Source organism: Phragmites australis, chromosome 17 (genome assembly GCF_958298935.1).
Source record: "Phragmites australis chromosome 17, lpPhrAust1.1, whole genome shotgun sequence".
In the NCBI taxonomy this organism is placed as follows: Eukaryota; Viridiplantae; Streptophyta; class Magnoliopsida; order Poales; family Poaceae; genus Phragmites; species Phragmites australis.
This window is the reverse complement of record NC_084937.1, coordinates 17,621,222-17,642,130: the sequence shown is the minus strand read 5'-3', so window position 1 is coordinate 17,642,130 and position 20,909 is coordinate 17,621,222. Positions and strand designations below refer to the sequence as shown.

Genomic DNA, 20,909 nt, shown 5'->3' with positions numbered 1-20,909 from the left:
GCCTACGACTACAATGGAAATAGGGAGATCTACTACGGATTCATAGAGGAGATCTGGGAGCTCGACTATGGAGTGTTAAAAGTTCCTCTTTTTTCGGTGCCAATGGGTCAGACCCCCAGGTGGTGTGAAGATCGATAAGTACGGTATGACTACAATGGACCAAAAACTCGTTGGATACAGAGAAGAACCATTTGTACTTGCAAATGATTTTATGCAGGTCTTCTATATTAAGGACCCAGACCCGGCTAACAAGGAGGAGCACCACATGTTTTTTCAAGAAAAAAGAAGGATTCTCAAAGTGGAGAATGTCGTTGATGAAGAAGACTACAATCAATTCGACACACTACCTCCTTTCAGAGAAGAATTCGTATTAATTACTATGTATGAATTTATTTTAGATGCAATTATACCTCACTTAAATTATGGAAGCTTCAATTTGTAGTTTACGGTGGAAGATATCTTTATTATTGAGCATATTAATTTTTTTAATGAATTAGCAATAGCACTAGCATATTGCTATTTGCATATTACATGATTTACATTAGCAATAGTTATGAGCATATTTATTTTCAATTTCTAATGATTTAAAATATTTATCGATGAAATTAAGATATATAGCAAGCCCCAATATAGAAACTTAGGTATGAACATATTTATTTTAATTTATTTTTAATTAGAAATTTGAACCATGAAATTTAGGTATACACAAAACTTAATTTTGGTATATAGGAAGTTCAAATTTAAATAAATATGTATTAGGATTTTAGGTCAATAGAATGTTAATAACTATAGATAGTACAAACTCAACAGAAAACACTTGAGTAGCGCAGCGATTTAATTGTTCGGTCTTACTTAGAGCAGGTCGTGGGTTCGAGTCTCTGCGCACATGTAGCTAAATCAAATTTTTTGCACCCCGCATGTGCAGAGAAAGGGGTTTCATTGCCGGTGAACATATTCGACCGGTAGTGAAAGTTATTTCACTACCGGTGGACTTATTGGGCCGATAGTGAAATATGTTTCACTACCAGGGTTCCTATTGAGCCGGCAGTGAAGATCCACTTTTACTACCGGTCATCATCTTGAGCCAACAGTGAAAGTCCTCCCCTATAAAAGTGCTCAACGCATGCGCCCTCTAACACTTAGAAAAAATTTCTCCTTCCTAGCCCGTGCCCTCCACTGAATCGCTTCTCGACGTCAAGGAGCCCAAGTTGCCATGCCCTGCTCCGTCGTCCACTTCTACCATCTCCAAGGACCACCACTCTAACACCAAGGAGCTCGCCGCCTCCTCCCTGATGCTGAGGAGCCCGTGCTGCCATGCACTGCACCCTCGTCCACCACCGTCGTCACCGAGGACCACCACCGATGCCGAGGAGCCCACCACCCCCAGCCCGACAAGCACCTCGATGCTAAGGAGCCCAAGCTACCATGCCATGTGCCCTCATCCACCACCGCCATTGCCATGGACCACCACCCCAATATTGAGGTAGGCCTCATGGCTCCCCCTCCGTCTCCTTCTCCCCTCCGATTCCTAGGGTTTAAGCGCAAGTTCGTACTGATTCATAGCCGGCTGCTTGTGTGTTCAAATGATAAGAACATATGCTTGTGTGTCGGTCTTTTTGTGTGTTAAAATGATAAGAACATATGTTGCTTGTGGTCCTTTTGTGTATTCAAATGATAAGAACAGATGTTGCGTGTGGTTCTTTTGTGTGTTCAAATGATAAGAACAGAGATGTTGCCTTGGTACTTTTGTTTGTTCAAATGATAAGAATAGATGCTGGTTGTGGTCTTTTTGTGTTCAAATGATAAGAACAGATGCTGCTTGTGGTCCTTTTGTGTGTTCGAATGATAAGAACATATGCGCATCGGTCCTTGTTGGTTTGTACTTATATACTGAGACATATTTCTTGTGTTGTCTCTGCAGTGGGCTACCTATTATAATTTGATCCCTGGATGGTGTACTGCTATAAGTTCAGAGATTGATTAGCATATCAAATTCTAGATAAGGAAGTTGATTCATCATTTTTGTTCTGTCATTAATTGTTTGAATCCTACTGTTCAGTCTCTATTTCTGTCTTGATAGGAAATTACTTGTCCTTTTCAAAATCTGTGTTCTATGATTTGGTATAGCGGCACTGTCCATGATGATATTGTGTGATTTTTCATAATTTTGTCTAGGTTCTAATATCTAGATGAGAATTTAGTAAATTGTCTAGTCATTGATGTACTCAATAGAACAATTAGAGGATAGGGCCAATTGTTATTCATTTCCTGAGAGCACTTTTATACACCTACTGTCCAGTTCTTGCTATACACATGTCATCGAAAATTCTTGATTATGAATTGGTGTCATTTCTTTTTATCGCATAATTATTTACAACACTTCCACCTTGGCCTTATTAGGTTCACATAATAGCGGAAGAAAAAGGATTTGTCCAAACTATGGTCAATGTTCTTCATCTTCCCTATTATGTGTTCATAATAAGACTATTTGTTATAGCCACTGAGGTCGTATTTCTTTTTTACTCCTGTCACGTGTTGTATTAAAAATTGCAATGCTTTCGTACTTGTTTTTCTTTTTGAAAATTATGAAATTGGAGACCATACATATGACTGCAAAGCTCAATTGGGATGGTTATTACACATGCACCTTGCATGTCTTTTCACTATCTCAGTCGAGCTTGCAGTCATATATAATTATCTCCATAATCTGATGTTAATGCTATTTTCAGACTTGTTTTACATATTTTTTTTGTGTTAGTGTGGTTTATAGTATATCATTTTTTGGAGTTAATGGATTCAAAGGAGCATGTTACAAAGGATACAAATCCAAACAGAAAGCTATTGCGGCATACAACAGTCAAGTCATCCAGGCTGAGCTAAAATTAGCTACCTTTGAAAATAAGGAGAGGAAATTTGATTTCACATGTAAAGATGTTGTAATCCTAGTTCTTGTTGTAATCATTATTTTGCTATGTAAGATGATGTGACTTGTAAGGTTAATGTGTCACTTGTCAGTACCTTTGTGCATATTTGTGCCTATTTTGCTATGTAAGATGTGACATTTTTATTAAATGTGGTTGTAATGTACTCAATTACAATATTATATGTGTATTCATTCTATCTATCGACTCCTTCGTGGTTATCACACTCTTTCGATAGCCTCTCTCCCTCCCTTGTGAACCTTATCTCTATTCTTCCTCCTTCATCAGCTCTCTATATGTAGAATACTCAATCACTCATTGTCATTGTATACAGAACTCGCAGGAAGGGATGGCACCACCAACCGCCAATCCGACTCAGGTGCTAGAAGGAGATGTAGTGCCGTCATCAAAAATTGAAGAAGGTAGCCCGAGCCACTACCACAACCTGGACCAAACAGACGCCTGTAGAGGCGATGAGGTAATTCATAAGTAGATGAATGCATCTGTTCTACATATTGTCGTATAGCTTCTCAATAGTTTTTTCATTTATGCACAGATGCTTGATGCTCCAGATGGTCATGACAATGAGCAATCCCAGGAGCGGCATCGTGTCTGAGGGCCCTCGAAGATGCTTACACGATGATTTGTGATCACGGAGGTCTCTCCAGTAGGGGAGCCAACTGCACCAGAGAGAGTTCTGGGGCCATACAATTTAGTCTGTGGGATTATTATTAAGTATCATGTGCCCATCAGCTACAGATTGTGGACTGACAAATGAGGTGATCCGCATGGGATTCCTGATTCGATCAAGAACGACATCTTGTTGCCCAAGATATTAGGGAAGTTTGACTTCCCTGAAGAGATAGATATAGAAGTAGTTATGTGTAAGACGCTAATGATCATGGGCCTTTCATTTAAGAAATGGAAGGGCACACTAAACCGAACCTATGTGCAGAAAGGTACAACGCCAGTTTTTCGCAAATGGCCATAACTGGAAGATCATTGGTAAGCCTTTGCGGATTACAAGTTCTTGGAAGAAGCACAGAGGTTGAGTGAAGTGAACAAAGCAAACTCGAAGAAGAGCATTTACCCCCCACAAAGTTGGTAGTCGTGGGTACGTGAGGAAAGAATGACAGTGGCAATAACAGCTAGATGAACTACAAGAGAGAGGTGTCACGCCTGAGACAGAGGGTTGGAGCGAACAATTGACATGCTTCCTTCTTGGAATGGGTGCTTCTTACTCATCTGATGGAAGCTTATGCTTTACGACCTCCAAAGATCAGGAAGTGATGCAAACTCTTGCAAAAAAGCTTACGGAAGCCCACAAGCAGTCTGCATAAGGCTCTTTCAAGCCAGACAGGGATAACGAAGAGCTCACCTTGGCACTAGGAAACAAGGAGCATGGTAGTCGCACACGAGGCGTTGGGGTGATGGGTTGGAAATATGGATTCCCAGGCGGCGCCGACAGTTACAAGAGTCAAAAGAGATCCCAAGCGAAATGAGATGCAGAACGAGAGGCACAACAAGCTAGGATGATGGAAATGCTTGAACAAGCACTATAAAAGGAGAGGGAATATACAGCAAAAAAGATAGCACAAGTAGTACAGGAAGTCCTCATGCATGAACAGGGCGCCATTGTGAGCGAATAGGAATGGCCGGCAACGTCTCCTAATTTTGCGCGCTATACCTCGGTGGTCATTGGAGTAGCTGTGCATCCACGGGAGTTCTGGGAGCTAAACCCATCACTTATCCCATGGACCTCATCATAGCATAGACACCGTGTGAACTACACATTAGTGCTAGAAACATTACCATCAAGGTGGCTTCTGGCATGGCTTATCCCCGTGGCTCCCATAAACATTTGCATAGACATCCGATATTGGAGGGCTACACCGTGGTCGAAGTAGATGAGGCAGTTGACCAGTACCATCATGTTGAGGTGGACTACCCTGCAGAGGAGGGGACGGACACTATAGGAGAGAACGAGCATATATTCATTACATGGGAGAAGACCTACATAGTGTTTCCACAAGGGATAACTCCCAAGAACCTCTTCTCTCCACGACACCTCGAACCATCGTCACCTCGAATATCTCTCTCTCCTCAGCCATCTCCTAGAAGAAGTCCACCTCCCTAGCCATCGCCTCGAAGAAGTCCACCGCTCAAAAAGCCAGCGTCATCAAGAAGCCAACCATTAGCTCAGAAAACACGATCAAGTTCTGCAGGATCCAAGCAGACGACATCATCTAAGAAGTAGGTTCCATCTAAGAGGGTTTTGGAACCCAAGATTGTCTATTTACTCACTGCTGAGGAAACCAAAAAGATTGTGGACGCCAGTGTAGCTAGACATTTCCATCCTCCACTACCTCCACCGGAGCCTATTGTGCCTGAAGTACCATGAAATTTTTCATGAATATGGCCAAAGTTAAACATACGGGAGCTGCTTCAAGTAAGCCGTCGAGTGACTACGAACGAATCAGTAAAAAGTAGACCAAGAGCAAATCAAGTCCAATCATTCAGGATGCTCCAAGCATTGGAGACTTCCTGGCTTCTTCTAGATTAACAGTAGAAGAACTAGCATGGCTTCCTATGAGAGCGGATAGTACATGGTTGTTTGAGTTGGGCAAACCTTTGGTCAAACCAGATATAGAAAGAAACCTTACAACTCAAATGCGTCAATTACATCAGTGGTACTTGGAGCAGTCCAGATAGGGTTTTCAGGCGTTCCTCGTTACACAGATGAATATTTCCTCGACAGGGATAGCTACTTATGGGTGCAATTCTTGTACCTATATGAACTGTACAAGGAAGATGCCCTTGATGCGGCTTAATCTAGAGCGTGGACTCTGTAAGTGACTTATGCATATAATTCATATTACATGATCTTGTACCTTGAAATTGCATGGCTAACTTCTCTCTTTTGTAGAATGGAGTCTGAGCATGCAGACAAGAATTAGATAATAAAGTAGGATTCATCGATCTTGGGCTTATGAACGAGGAACTTGTAAGGGAGCGTCCAAACTTCACCGAGGACTACTTATTGAAGTATCTGCTTCACCACCAATACAAGAAATTTGTACTCTTACCCTACAGCTTTGAGTACGTGTTTCCGTGCCAGGGTGTTTTGCTTTTATAGGTAACTTGATTCTAGTACTAATTTTTTATGGTGATATAATATTGCTATAGTTTTCATTGGATCCTCCTTGTCATCCACCAGGACTTGAGCAAGATCATTGTCTTGGACTCGGAAAAGAGATATAAAAGACCTCATCGATATGATAAATAGGTAAACTCAATCATTTAATCCTCTCGATGATTGTATCTAAGTTTAATTGGTATTCATATTCACGTACAGGATGTACACAAGATACCACAAAAAGAGTGTTATCCACTTTTCATTCAGAAAGCAATATGATGTAAAAACCGACTTTCCGGTATGGAGGGAATATTCATGACTTGCATTTCCTATTGAATAAAAAGGTTCAATTCATTCCACTGATGAACCCTTTCCTCTTGAAGTGTATGAGGCAGCCACCTGGCAACAATCTCTGCGAGTTTTATGTTCTTACTTTCATTCACGCATTTAGCATAGACGGAGACACTGTTAGATGCAATGATCTTGAGGTATTAAATTACATATCGATGTCTTCTTTTCAATTTCTATATGTGTTGAAGGACTAATTCTTTCTATCTTCAAACGTAGCACTCCAAACTACGCACAAGTGTTACAACCTGCAAAGATACATGCCCTTTAAGGACATATCGTCAGGTTCTTCCTGAAATATGTTATCAACTCAAACGGCAAGTTTCATGAACTAATCGTGTCGTTGACGCGAGAGAAACCTTCAGATGACACCGTACCTTCTAGTAGAGAATATGCGACAAGGAGGAAGTCTGCCAGGGGGTTAGATTTCTTATACATCGTCAAATGATATTATATTAATGAATGACATTAATTACTATGTATTAATGAAGAATATGAATTACTATGTATTAATAATGTGTCTTTATTATTGATTTACATTAAATGTGTCTTATTGTATGTATGTATGTATTGAGAGGGAGAGAGACAGAGGGAGAGGGAGGATAGAGAGGAGAGAGATAGAGACATTGAGAGGGAGAGAGACGGAGGGAGGAGAGAGATAGTGAGGGTAGAGAGGAGAGGGAAGAGAGGCAAAACATTGTCAGCTGAAAACTTCAGTCCGCAGTGATGCTCTGGACATCACTGTCGGCCGAAACCACTAACCGACAGTGATACCACAGGCATCACTGCGGCTGGTGGTTTCAGTCGACAATGATAACCCCTTTCACTGTCGGTCCGCTTGACCGGCAATGATAGTCGGGGACTATCAGTGCCCGTTACCCACTATCGGCTCCAAAACCGGCAATGAAGGGAATTTTGGAACCGGCAGTGATATACTATTCTGTAGTAGCAGTCTCTTCTCTTCCCCCATCGCCTCGTAGATCCGCCCATGTCTATACTAGGATCATTGCAGTCTGATGTTAAACAAATGGACAGATAATGAAGTGTACAATCATAGATCACTCCCTTTTCTCCAGCAAGTTCTACTAAAGGAATCAAAATACTTATCAGGATTTGGCGCACTAGCAAGCATGGTGCCATATCTACCAGAAACTACAATGCTCCCTACAATTTTTTTCTTTCCCTAGTACTGATTTAACAATGGAAGGGATAATTAGTATCCTACAATATATGGGCTACGATATGGAACCAACAGTATGGACTCTCAAGCAGGGAACCGTTCTGTAATTAGTTAACTAGTAAATGTTCGCTAGATAGCAACTGCCAAATCTAGCTTTAACTATTCATTGACGTCGATCTTTTTCCAGAACGGGTCATTCCCGAATTTCATTACCAAAGAGCAACGAAAATACAAACTATTCAAACAAATGGACTAAAACAATTACAGACACATGAGCTAAACACTAAGTTAAGATGTCCACGATTACTAGCGCAGCACCAAGGGCTGCCCACAAGCAAAAGCCGACAACAAGACCACCACAACATTGCATCGAACCAACCACAAAAGCACCAAACAAGTCACAGATAGTTCGCAACCCCTGGTAAGGATATACAAGCTTCAAAACACCAGGATGCAGGTAAAAGAGACATCAGCAACCCTCTTACGATCTTCAACCAATCAACGCCAAACCTTCTAGTTGATCTTGATGATTGCACCCCGCTTGTGCAATTTCTTCATTCTGCAACCTTGCACTCCTTGCAGCTTCCTTGTTCTGCTTCTTGGGGTGAAGGAGGAGCAATGTCTCATGTAGGGTTTTCGCTCTGGCCACTAGCACAGCCTTGTGCTGCTTATCTTGGAGACCTGCCCAATATCGCAAAAAGGAACATGCACAACATATGATCTCAATGAGAGATTTAACCGGTTTTTTATCAAAAACAATTATATTCCTCATTGTCCAGACAGCCCAAATAATAGCATCTAAGTCTATCATGCAATAATTTTCCCCACCAGAGAGGAAGTGACTGATCCAAAGGAATAATGCTTAGTGTTTTCTGGTCGGCAGTTAGCCCCAATAACAAGCCCAACTAAACTCCATATATATTTAGCCATGGTGTAAGTAAAGAACATGTGGATAATGCTCTCAAATTCACAGCAGAACATGCATTTGGGATCTCCCTTCTAATTCCTCCTGACTAGATTATCCTTGGTAAGAATGGCATATAAGAGCCACATGAGAATTTTGATTTTAAAAGAAAATTTAACTTTCTAGATTACATTATGATGCAAACCGTTCCGGTTTTTACACAAGTAATTGTACATTGATTTCATAGAAAATTTTCCTGAGTCCCTCAACTGCCAAATAGGTTGTTTTTCTCAGTGGACAGTGCACAAGTCATTATAACATCTCTCAATCTTCAACGCGGTGGTCCACATCAAATAGCTACCTGTGCCTTCTCGCCACTATCCCTTGCAAGATGCCTCCTGTTGAATTTTGTGTGCATGTATGCCCCTCCTAAAGCTCTATCCATCATCAGAGTCGAGACCTTGAGTGGTTGGTGAGCACACAACTTCACTTCCAAGTGGTGTCCATAATATGGCTTATCCCAGCCGTTTTATGCATGGCCTAGAAAGACAAACCTCATCTACCTTCAAAATAAACCAACCCCTTTTTTATCTTATTTTTCTGGAATCCTCTCATCTGACAAAGTGGCTCATAAAGCGAAGGCAACGATGGGGCATTAAAAAGACACGAGCTAGGCCTAGCACAATGGACTTTTGGAGATGGGATTACCCTTCTTGGATCTATCCAAGTTTCCTCATCCATCGTGCCTGTTTGGTGAATTGTCAGGAGCACTCACTCATCCAGCAATACTTTACACCTCAGATTGGTCAGGATATATCGGACAAAGTTTTTTTACCTTTATATCAAGAGCGAACTTTCCTCTTTATTAATCATTAGGACTGCAATCGCATTAAGCAAAGAGTTTAAAGTTCTAATGGGCGAGATGTTTCATGCACAAAAATCAGACGAAGTTTATATATGGCCATCACAAATGCTTGCTTTCTACTCCTATGGTCACAAATACTTTATATTTTGGATAACGACATGATCTCTGGTCTTCAATACGTGCATTTGACCATAATATTTTATTAGAATATATTCATAAAATTTAATATGATATTATAAAAGTAGTTTTGAAGACAAATATACCTATATGATTTTCATGACTAAATATTTTAAAAGTTATTGATAATCAAAGTTTCAAAGTAAGATTGTAACCTTGTTCGAAAAGTCAAACAATTGTGACCGGAGGAAGTAGCTAAGAGACACAAAATGATCACTTATAGAGAGAGAATCTACGTGCTTGGAAGTAACAATAACCGTTTATTACTTAAAATCCAATGGTCAAGGTATCTAAGAAAAGGTCTTAAGTTGTGGGCCAGGTACTGTTAAATTGTGGACCAGGTATTCATTTAAAGATTAGATAGAAGGGTAGATAGCATTTTTCTTCTTGTGTTCTCTGGAGCCAGAGAGAACTAAATCATGAGGAGGCAATGTTCACGAAAGAACAAGGGCGAACACGCAAACACATGTAGGAGGAGGAAGAGCAGAAGAAGCTGAGAGAGGAGCAGGTGCATCGGGACGAGGAGGCCTATGAGGTGGAGAGGGAGAGGAAGCACAAGAGGGCACATTGGGCACTAGAAGCTTGACATGATGATGCGAGGAAGGGAAAGTACCTATGTTGCACTCAGTAAAGTAGTGGTTGTAATCGGATTGTTTACATTCTCTAAGGTATGTTAGGTTTAGAGGCAGTACATGGCTTGGTTAGTAGGAAATTATACCATATATGTCATCATATATGTTCATTGTTAGAGAAAGTTATGATTGTTGTGTGAAACCTGTGGTGCGTTAAGGTATTGTATCAAGTAAAAAAATGGAAAGAGAATCATAAATGAATAAGTAGAAATGCAGAATAACATAGTAGGATAGTAACATAGCATAATAGCATGTCCATAATATATGATACACATCATATAGTCCATCAACTAGTCCCTAGATGCATCCCCGCTTGGGGACGACCCCCCTATGCTCAAAAGGTCATGGCTACCTATGGCCCCATGCTCTAACGTCGTGCGTCGAGTACTTGAGTAGATCAGGTAGGACAATGGTCCATGAAGGCCAGCTAGTGGGAGATGGTGTCATGACGTTCTCCTGAGTTGACTACATGCCTATGGGAGGAGTGTCGTCGAGCTGGGAGGGGCCCATCTCATAATGCATACCACCAGAGCCGAGGAAGGTGTCAAAGCCAGTTGAGGTTTTTGCCATGTTCTCCCTGATGACCTTCTCAAGGTATTCCGTCGACACCATGACATCATCATAATCTATGAACTCTGCAAGTGGTGCAAAACATGTTAGCACGAATGCTAAAGTAATGAAGTTTATTATGTATTCTTGATAGAGGTAAGTTAATGGCAGCCTAACCAGGGGACGCGTAAGATGTTCTGGAGGAGCTACCATCGTAGTAGTCACTCGGTGCCGTGTAAGATGGCATGGTGCTCATCGAACTAGGCTGTGAAGTCCTGGTACGCCCGTGCATCTGGGCACTATCCCATGACGACTGCATAGAGAAGGCTTGTTAGACTCACAAATTAATAGATTTAATGTTGTCGTAAAAGATATCTTACTCATCGTCGGCACCACAGTGAGCCCATGGTTGGTTTGTCCTCGCCATCTTGCTCCATGTCGTAGGGGTTGTGGTCCACTACCGGTCAGCCAATGGTGAACCACTCGTAGGACCCTAGCTGGAGAAGAAGCGCGCAACCGTTGAAGATGGCATCCACATATGTCTCCGTGCATGCCTTGCACATACCCCTTGTTGGAAAATGGGTAGGCTACAATAGCGCAAAACAAAATTTTCTACTACATTCAACTAGAAAACCATGCGAGTAAAGGATGATGGATTGTTACCACTTGACACACAGCGCAGTAGAAGAAGAGTTGGAGTAGACAGCTCTAACATTATACGCGTCGATGTAGAGGATGTAGCTAAAACCAGTAGGGTGATCATCCCTTCCATGTGATCTCCTCCTTGAGTAGATGTAGGTGATCAAATTTCTAATTGAGTGCATTTTGACTTCCTACTCAGAACAAAAGTTGAATTGACCGTCGTTGAGTTCAACTCGTCAAGACCATCAGCGTCGCAGTTGCATCATCGCCTCTACAATATCCACATGTCTTGGGGTGCACACCGATGTAGGATCGATTATAATCTAATAAGGAAATCAGAGGGGGGCTGAATGATTACAAAAACCAAATTCAAATATTAACTCACCCAAATCGAAAATCGATTTAAACTCGGTATCCCACTCGAAATAGATTCCACATGCTCTAGTAAAAATGATGTAGAGTAAGATTCGTAAGTCTGATTTCCCTCAAATTTGGATAGTAAAAACTAGATTCAAATATGAAACTAATACAATAAGAATCAGGTCAATTGGATATGTGAATTAAAAATAATGCCTAGTCAAAGTAGACTATGTCAACCAGAATTGAGTAGGTCGAAACCTAGTCGAGTTGACCAAAAAGCTACTCGAGATCAAACCAAAGCCACTCGAAATGTTCTCAGATGAAACACTAGATATCCTATCAAGGTTTTGGATGGATTAAACCAAGATGAAAACTTGTTAAAACATGAAATTAATCAAAAACCAAAACCATGCACGCAAAATATAGAATACAAAGAAAATATCAAATCAGCAACTCACCAACTTATGAAACTAAGTTCTTCATTGCACTAATGAGTTTACAAGATGCATCTTCAAAGCATACAATAAGGATTTTCACAAAATCCCAAAATAAACCTCCCTATCTAGGGTTTCTCTTTCTCTTTGTTGCGTTGTCTGCCCAATACAATAGACCTCTTTACTTATTGGATAGCCACACGCACAAACATAATCGAATCAAACTACAACTCTAGCTCTTATTCAACCTGGTCTCTATCCTCCTCTAATCACAAGAGGACAAAAAACTTCTACAAATTATGCTAATTAGCCAACAACTCTCACGTAATCATGCATGCAACATCTCACATGCATACATGCATGTACGTAACCCACTTGGAGTTCGTCTCTGACACTAATTCTTGTCTCAAGCTCAGCCAGCACACAACTCACTCATGCCTGCTCCAACTTAAACCTGAATTAGTCTTCACATCCTCTCACGATCAGGTCACCTCATGCGTCCATTGTGAAATCTTGTCTCCATATGCATTGTTTCCTCAGCTCAAATGTTCCACATAACATCCTCGATCACCACGACTTCAGTTCCTTCTTGAACTTAGTTCAATGATCTGTCATCAACCATGTTAGCCTTTGAGTAACATCTGCACATGAATCAAACAACAAACGAGTACGAGAACAAGTCCTTCCCTACTTGACTTAAGATCAGTTCACACAACGCTACTCACACGAGTATATTGCATCATCTCTACACTAATACCAGCGTATAAGCATATCTATGCAACATCTTAACAATTCATAAACATTATCCTAATGTCATTATGATAAATCACTTTGCTCTACCAATTTCATCATTCAAACTAAATTTTCATCACATGATCTCACAACCGAGCGCCAATGTGCTAACACTGCACATATAACTAGGGTTTTGGGAGGTCGGGTGGAGGGGTGTGGCTAGGTTTTGAAGTGGATGAACCGTGAGCACTCTCACCCCACGTCTCTCCTTATATAACCCACTAATGGGCTTCCATGTTGGTGGCTTATTAGGACCCTAATCCTTCATGGATCACAATCCAATCAAACCCACTAACGGATCGAATCTGTATATGTTGTTCCAACCCATTAAGTTTGTGACCTGTTAAGTTCACATATAAATAGCACAACTCGGAAACCCTTTTCCAAATTGAAATCAATAGTGGTCCCTAGCAGAGCATATTGACTCCCTAGTATACACAAAGGTCATATCGGTTGAACCTTGATATACATATACATCAATCCATTTACCTCACAATACCAGTCAAGATCAAGATGAGACACGTGTCATCCTTGTGATAGCTCGGCCATTTGCTCAATCTTGTAGTGGATTGCTAAAGCCATGATTAACTATTTAATCACATTGGCATGGCCATACACTTTCTAATCCAACCACATTGATGGGCCCAAATGTATCTCTCCCATTATATATGAGGGGCAAATTGCATCTTGATTGCTCACACCTTACGACATATTTCATGACATACCCAAAAGCAACCTTTATGACTATCCAGTTACAGAGTAACGTTTGGTAGCCCCATAGTGTGCCACTACACACTTAGAAAATCAATGACAATCTCATGTCTAAGGATCATGCAGGTATATCATTTGAGATTACAATTAATGGCACATCATATAACAATCCCAATAGTATTTCAAGGTGGTCTATCCAACGTCATGTTCTCTAATATGTGTTCACATTATTGATTTGACATCCTCATATTTATGATCAGGGAAACATGGTCATCAATCAATACATGTGCAAATCCATGAATCATTATTATCCCACATAATATAAGACTAAGGATCATTTAGAATAACATCGCAATAAAACAAAGAGCTTCACAAACAAGTCATATATTTGCTAATCAATGTAAATGATAATTATTCAAGGAACCAAATAACACATTATTCAAAAGTACATAAACATAGACTTGGTACAATCATCTCTATGATTGCATCTAGGCCATATCACCAACACCTTTGTAGATCGCGACAAGCCCAACAAAAGCCCAACTATACTTAGGGACCTTTCCCAATCTGGCATCAGCTATCTACCGAGTGTACAGGATCAAGATATTCAAGACTGATTTGCCATGTGTGGTGGTGAACATGATCCAGCCGAACTACCACAATAAGTAGGCCTTCAAGTGCCTAGCAATTGTGTCATCATCCACCTCTGGGTGGATGTAATTTGATTATGAGTTAGCAAATAAAAAATATTGAGTACGTAGAGGTGGAACATTCATCGCATGAAGAAACAGATGACACATAAAGTGCCACAAACTTGAGTAGAAACTTCTTGGAAGGTCCATAAATTTTGAACCCGGGTAACGTTCTGTACAGGGGCAGCGGCCCTCCGGTCAACTACACCAAACCGTGCTCAAATGTTGTCACTCTAGGAGGAACCCAAGTCTATCGGTCCCACCGCTTTGCCCGTGTAGGGTAGGCCAAGCAGGAGTGAGACATCCTCAAGTGTAGGCGCCATCTCCTTGCAAGGGAGATAGAACATGTGTGTCTTCGGTCTCCACCTATCCACCAGTGTAGTGAGTAGGTCATGGTCAAAACTGAACCACCACGCAGACTCTACTCACCTAATCCCCGTGTCTGCCTTGACAAGTCTGTAGAGAGGGAGAAGACATGCCTCGTGCACCCTGCAAAAAAAGAATAATGTAAGTCGAAGTACCTCACGAACACTAGAAATACGTGAAGGTAATGAATTGCAAACCTAGGGATCCAACGCTCGTGCAACCACATGAACTCATCCGGATCCCGAGTTTGGAGTATCGGAAGCTCAGCCACCTTAACGGCGATCAAGTATACCTACCCACAATCGTTGCTGTTAAAAAATATTATCGAATACGAGTAAAACTATCCCTAAAATACTATGTCCAATGGTTACAAGTATCTCTAAAAACATACATCCAAACAGTAACAACTATCTAAAAAAACCTTACATAAAAATAGTACAACTATCTCTTAAACTCTAGGTCTAACGGTAATAACTATCCCTAAAACACTATATCCAATAGTTACAACTATGCTAAAAAAACCTACGTAAAAAGTAAAGCTATCTCTAAAATACTAGGTTTACAACCTAAAAAATCTATGTCAACAAAGTACAACTATCCCTAACACACTAGGTATAACAATTACATCTATCTAAAAAATTTACGGAAAAAAGTACAATTATTCCTAAAAACTAAGTCCAATGAGTAACAACTATCCTAAAATACTCGGTCCAATAATTACAACTATTTCTAAAAAATATATATCAAAAAATGTACAACTATCCCTAAAACACTAGATCTAATACCACTAAATTCTAAATTTGATGCCTAGCATATGTTCAAAACTAGATACGATGGCTAATATAACTGGTTTAAAAAAAATTACTAAGATAAGAAAATTTACCTTTACTGCACCAACGATAGATTATGACAGGGCTTTGTCGCTTTCCTTTCTCTCCCCTCCCCTCTCCCCTCCTCTCTTCTCCTTTCCCTCTCTGTCTGCTAGTGCTAGCCAACAGTGAAAATGAATTACTGAACGAACTCGGAGGCCATCACGGTTTTTTATACCGCAACGTATTGTTCGATGGAAGAGCGACATGTCCTTCCAATTGGTGGCAGGTTGACGTGAACTCCACCGTGGCTAACTTGACTGTTGGCCTGCATGTGCGTCAACTTGTCATCATTCCAATAGAAGATAAGAGTCTAGTTTTGCAATATTTCAAAACAAGCTCGTATATTTGCATTTTTTAATTAAAAAAATAAAAAGTAAAAAATCTCAACCGCTCAGTACTCCAGTCCAATTAAGCTCGGCCCAATTAGCCCGAGTACGATTTGGCCCATATAACGTTTTGCATACGATGAAACCGGAAGCTACATCCAGCCAGTTAAGCAAAGTAGGCAACTTTGAAGCCCACCCAGCAGCCCAGACTTGGCTTGATCGCTGCTGCTAAGTACTGCTCCTACTATAATTCTATTTTTTTTCTTTTTTTCTCTTTTGAAAAAGCTCTGTACTTAAAGAGAGGAGAAAACAGATCACTCGGTAAGCAGAGGCCGTGCATCTGCCAAAAGATGAAATCAGTGAATGATCATGAGCTTTGGTGGATTGGCCTGCCTTAGTGGGGATTCCACAGGATAATCTAAGTTAAAGCTGAATTAGCCTGATCTCAACCACTTTTCACAATGCTTGGAGGCTCGTAATCGCTGCTTGGCCACAAAAACCAGTGGTGCGGGCCTAATGGGGCGGCAGCCTCCCCGTCCGGGCTCCTTCACTCGTTTCGTCGTCTTCGTCTAGTTGTTTCGTGATCACGAGCACTGGGCGTCACCGGCTTACCGCCATGGCTCTAGCAACTTCAAAGTGGGGCAGGCCGGATTTAACAATCCTCCACAAACTAGACATTGTTTTCTTCTCTGATATAGGTAGAACGGACGCGATACTCTACAGTAATACACCGAGACACTGATATCTAGCATGTGGATCTCTCGGTGCATTAGATCATATTTAACGGATTCCTTTTGTCATCTAAATCTCTTCTTGAAGAAATTTTCGTTCCCTTCAACACTATAAAAATTTTATTTTATACTTTCTTTACGAAAGGATTCTCAAGGTTATTCTTTCAAAATAAAATTCTTTTTTTTTACGAATCTCTTTGAATAAAAGTTGTTGGAGACGAGAGAAAATAAAAAATTAAGAACAGAAAAGAGAATTAGAAAAGTAACAAAATAAAAAAAATGATTGAGAATGATCTTACTGCAAAGAATCCGGCACCCGCTTCAGGTAGAACAAGGTAGCAATAGTAGCAGAGAGAGGTGGGACCTGCCAAATGGGTGGGTTGGTGTGCCTGCCTTTTGCAATTAACAAGGAGCAACCCCAGCCAGGCCTACCGGCGCTGGGGGGCACCGCCGCTGCCAAGTTGCCACGGACGGATGAGACTTGCCAGGAGCGCAAGGACAGACAGTGCGCGACTGTGCGTGCTCGCCCTTGCCCTTGGCGCCACTGCCAGTTGCCACATGCCAAAGCAAAGCGGCCCAAAGCAGATACTGACTCGACTGTACCAGATACGCATGCGTATGTCCTGGTGCGCCGGTGCTCCATTCTCTGGGCTTTCCACGCCTTTTTTTGACCCGTTCTCTCCCTCGGTTCACACGGCTACGCACGCTGCTCGACAACTGTATCGCTCACGCCGGCGATGCGGAGGCCTGGGCCGTGCCGCGGGCCCGGCTCTCCAGAGCGTCCCATGACATCCACATCCGTCGGGACGTCATGTCACGTCGGAGGGCCATCCCTATCCGTCCATGCCCTGGTGGCATCGGCAACTTGCCGGCATCGATGACTCGTTCTGGGCTCCCGTCGCGCGCACGCGGAGACGACGCGGATTCGCCGGTCCAAGCTGCTGCTCGGCTCCGCGCTAGGATTTTACGATTTGTGGCGGGAAGTTTATTACTCCGTCTCCTAGTACCCGCCGCCGTCATGGTTCGAAACTTCGAATCACCGGGTGCACTGTGCCACTGCCCGCTGCTGGTCTGCTGCTCCTATCTGCGCCGCTCGGGGCATGAAAAAATTCAAATCAATCGAGATCACTGGATGGAAAACGCGGCAACGAAGATTAGTACGCCGCCGTCAAATCACACTTAGGATTCTGCGAGATCTGCAATCCGCGGGCAGCTTTTCTCTTTATTTTTTTCTTTTGGTAGGGATAGCATGAAGAAAATTTTGTGAGACTCGATCTTTCATGTAGATCCTGTCGTGTCGTGATACGTACCCGCGTGCACGCAGGCCCGCACCGCGCGCTGTGCGATCGAGCGTGCACGGCGTGGATGGGAGTCTCGCCAGGATTCTTCGTGCGCGAGCCTCATAGAAGTTTCGTCCTTACGAGTGCATGGCAAGACGAGCGTTGTCATTTTCAGAGCGCAAAGAAAAATCGTATCACGAACACGAAGCTTCCTCCTTTTCAGCTAGTGTACAACTCCACAGTTACAAGATATACGTGCAAGCTGAGTGATGTGAGATGTTATTTCTTTTCAATTTCATATGTGCTGATCAGAGCGCAGCTGACCTAGGCGAAGCATATACGGATATACTAGTATACAACCCGTACCACCATCTACCATCCTCCATCCATAGCAGCATGTAGCAAGGGAATCTCGATAGAAACTGCCTTCACTTGGTGACAGCCAGCTCATGAATCATGTTGCCTGCGCGCTACACCTGATTTTCTGCTCAGCTGCTACAATGGTTATCTTTACTGGTGATAGTAGCTGATTATCCGCTCACCTCATTATCTTTACTGGCGGAACAAGACTGCTGTGTCACAGAAACGAATATTATTTAACTGTTTATTTTATCAATCGAGGCACATTATGGAATCGGTTTAGAAAGTCCTGCTAACTCATGGCAAACTGCGAGAATATGTCGTGCTATTGCTACGAGTAGTTCTCATAATTTTTCCGAGGAATTATAGTTCTCGTAATTCCAATCGTGTATGCCAGTTCTACGTGCAAACCTTCGGTCGTAGACAAGAACAGGAACGGCAAAACGAGGCAGCTTACACACAGAATTATAACAGGATAACACTAGCAATAGCAGTTCAGATTACAAGTTCATGACAAAGCTAGCTGAATTTTACAACAAGGTATCACATGACACCACACCGCTGATGCTTACAACCTCGTAGAGCAGCAGGAGCAACACCTAGAAACAAGGCTAGAACAATGGACACTGACCGACCGGAGTCACTGACCAGTGACTAGCCGACCACCGGAGACGCCGGGCACAAAAACGCCGGCTTCCCATCGGTTCTCCAGGAACCAAACCCTAACAAAGATCTACTACTGATTGACGATAACAAGAGAACGAATCGAAGATGTACACAAAACGAACAGGATTAGAGCTAACAATCCACTAGTGCCCGCGCAGGATGTCTAAAATCCCATCTGCGCGACGGCCGTTAAGCCTGCGGTGGTAGTTGTAGTAACCAAAACAGGTAACTTAATTGGCGGCGAGGAGGGAGTCCCAGTCGATCTCGTAGGACGGGTACTTGGTGAGCGCAAAGCCGAAGGCCTCGTCCCACGGCGCCTCGCTGAAGTCCAGCTGCTGCATCTCCGGCACCGTCGTCGTCTCGGCGAAGGGCGACGGGGTCGGCGAGGACTCGGCAGCGGACTCCAGGCAGGACGATGACGCGTCGTCAGACGGCGAGGAGCAGTTGCTGGTGGGGGCCGAGGACGACGCCGCGGCGGAGGCGGAGGCGGACTTGAGCGCTTTCTTGGATGTGGCGATGTTCTGGCAGAGCACCTGGAGCTTGGCGTCGACGGAAGCGTGGAGGGGGCCGCGGGAGGCCGCGTTGTCGGGGAAGTTGAGGCGCGCCGCATCGCCGCGGAGGCGGTAGGCGGCCTGGTCGTAGGCGAGCGCCGCCTCCTCGGCGGTGTCGAAGGTGCCGAGCCAGAGGCGGGTGCGGTTGCGCGGGAGGCGGATCTCCGCCACCCACTTGCCCCAGTGCCGCTGCCGCACGCCGCGGTAGAGCTTCTGCGGCCGCGGCGGAGTGGGCGCCGCCGCCGCCTTCATGGGGTGGGCCCGCGGGCCCAGGGCAGACTGAGCATGGCGCTGCAGGTGGAGGCGGGCCTGGATGTACTGCATCTGAACCGGGCTCAGTTGGCCCACCGCCTCTACCCGGCCCGGGACCCCGGCGTACGGGTTCCCGCGGTACGCCGCGGCGGCCGCGTGTGGGAAGGAGAAAGGAGAGGTGGGACTGAGTTGGCGTTGGAAAGGACTAGAAGGAGCAGAGGCATCCCGGATAAAAGGCTCGAGTGCTCTCATCAGCTCCTCCCCTGACAGATCTATTGCTGCAGCCATGGAATCTACTCAAGGACCTAAACAAACTCTTTTTTTGGAATTTTTTTCTCTGGCAAGAAACTGGCAGAGACCAACAGCCACAGGAAAACCAGATGGCTCTGGTAGATCTGCACAAGAACAGCGAGCACAAGGGAGGTGTGGAAAAAGAACCCCTCTTGGCTACCAACCTAGCAACCCTATACTAGAAACCGAAGAAAAGTGAGCAGATCTGAAGCCCAGGATCTAAAACGCCCTGGTTCTCTCGCTCTCTGCTCTAGGAAGATGAAGAAACAAAGAAGAAAAAAACAAGAGAAGGAGACGAGATTAGGAGGAGGGTCGGGTCGAAAGATCTTTACCTGCGGCGCGTGAGAACTCGCTCAGATCTAAAGCTTACCGCGCTCAAGCTCGCGGGAGGGGTGGTGGCCTGGTGGGTGGAGGCGGGTCGGCTGTGGCTTGTGGATCGGTGCGCTGGTGACTGAGTGGGGAATGGAATGGGGGGCGGGGAGGAGGAAAGGCTGCCACGGAGCTCTCTTATAGGCGGCCGTTTCCTCATTAAATTACCCGCCTCCGTCTCATCGCGGTGGCGCAGTAATTTGGAGCGGTAATTGCTATTACTTCGCTCTTACTCATCCGCTAATCGCTTTCCCGGGATGTGTCAGTGATGATGGCAGAGCCAGCCGCTTCACTGGCATGCGGGCCATCCCTCGCGGGCCCACACTGTTCCATAATTGCACGGGCATTGATGATGAATCGGATCGGATGCGCTGGGTGGGTATCGCGGCCGAGCTGTTTGCGACCAGCGAGTGCTGCCAGTAGGAGGGCGCCAGGTGTATTGTGTGCGGCACGAAAGGTCAGGCGCGACCGGGGGTGATTCGTGGTGGTGTACGTGGCGTCG

At 43.6% G+C, this 20,909-nt stretch overlaps 1 protein-coding gene and 1 long non-coding RNA gene across 2 annotated transcripts; both read right to left on the bottom strand.

Annotated features, from left to right (window-relative positions):
* Positions 1–14,194: 14,194 nt before the first annotated feature.
* On the bottom strand, positions 14,195–17,301 carry LOC133897667 (uncharacterized). The gene is made up of 4 exons (XR_009905950.1): positions 16,938–17,301; positions 15,593–15,846; positions 14,907–15,001; positions 14,195–14,832 (listed from the first exon to the last, which is right to left on the bottom strand). It is a non-coding gene; the product is annotated as an uncharacterized LOC133897667 (long non-coding RNA).
* A 1,439-nt stretch (positions 17,302–18,740) lies between these two features.
* On the bottom strand, positions 18,741–20,531 carry LOC133896808 (ethylene-responsive transcription factor RAP2-13-like). The gene has a single exon (XM_062337446.1). The coding sequence runs from the start codon at positions 20,033–20,035 to the stop codon at positions 19,175–19,177; it is 861 nt and encodes a 286-aa protein (XP_062193430.1). The 5' UTR covers positions 20,036–20,531; the 3' UTR covers positions 18,741–19,174.
* Between the last annotated feature and the right edge of the window lie 378 nt (positions 20,532–20,909).

Coding starts and splice junctions, on each gene's coding strand:
- LOC133896808 (XM_062337446.1), bottom strand. CDS start 20,035: ATGGCTGCAGCAATAGATCTGTCAGGGGAGGAGCTGATGAGAGCACTC.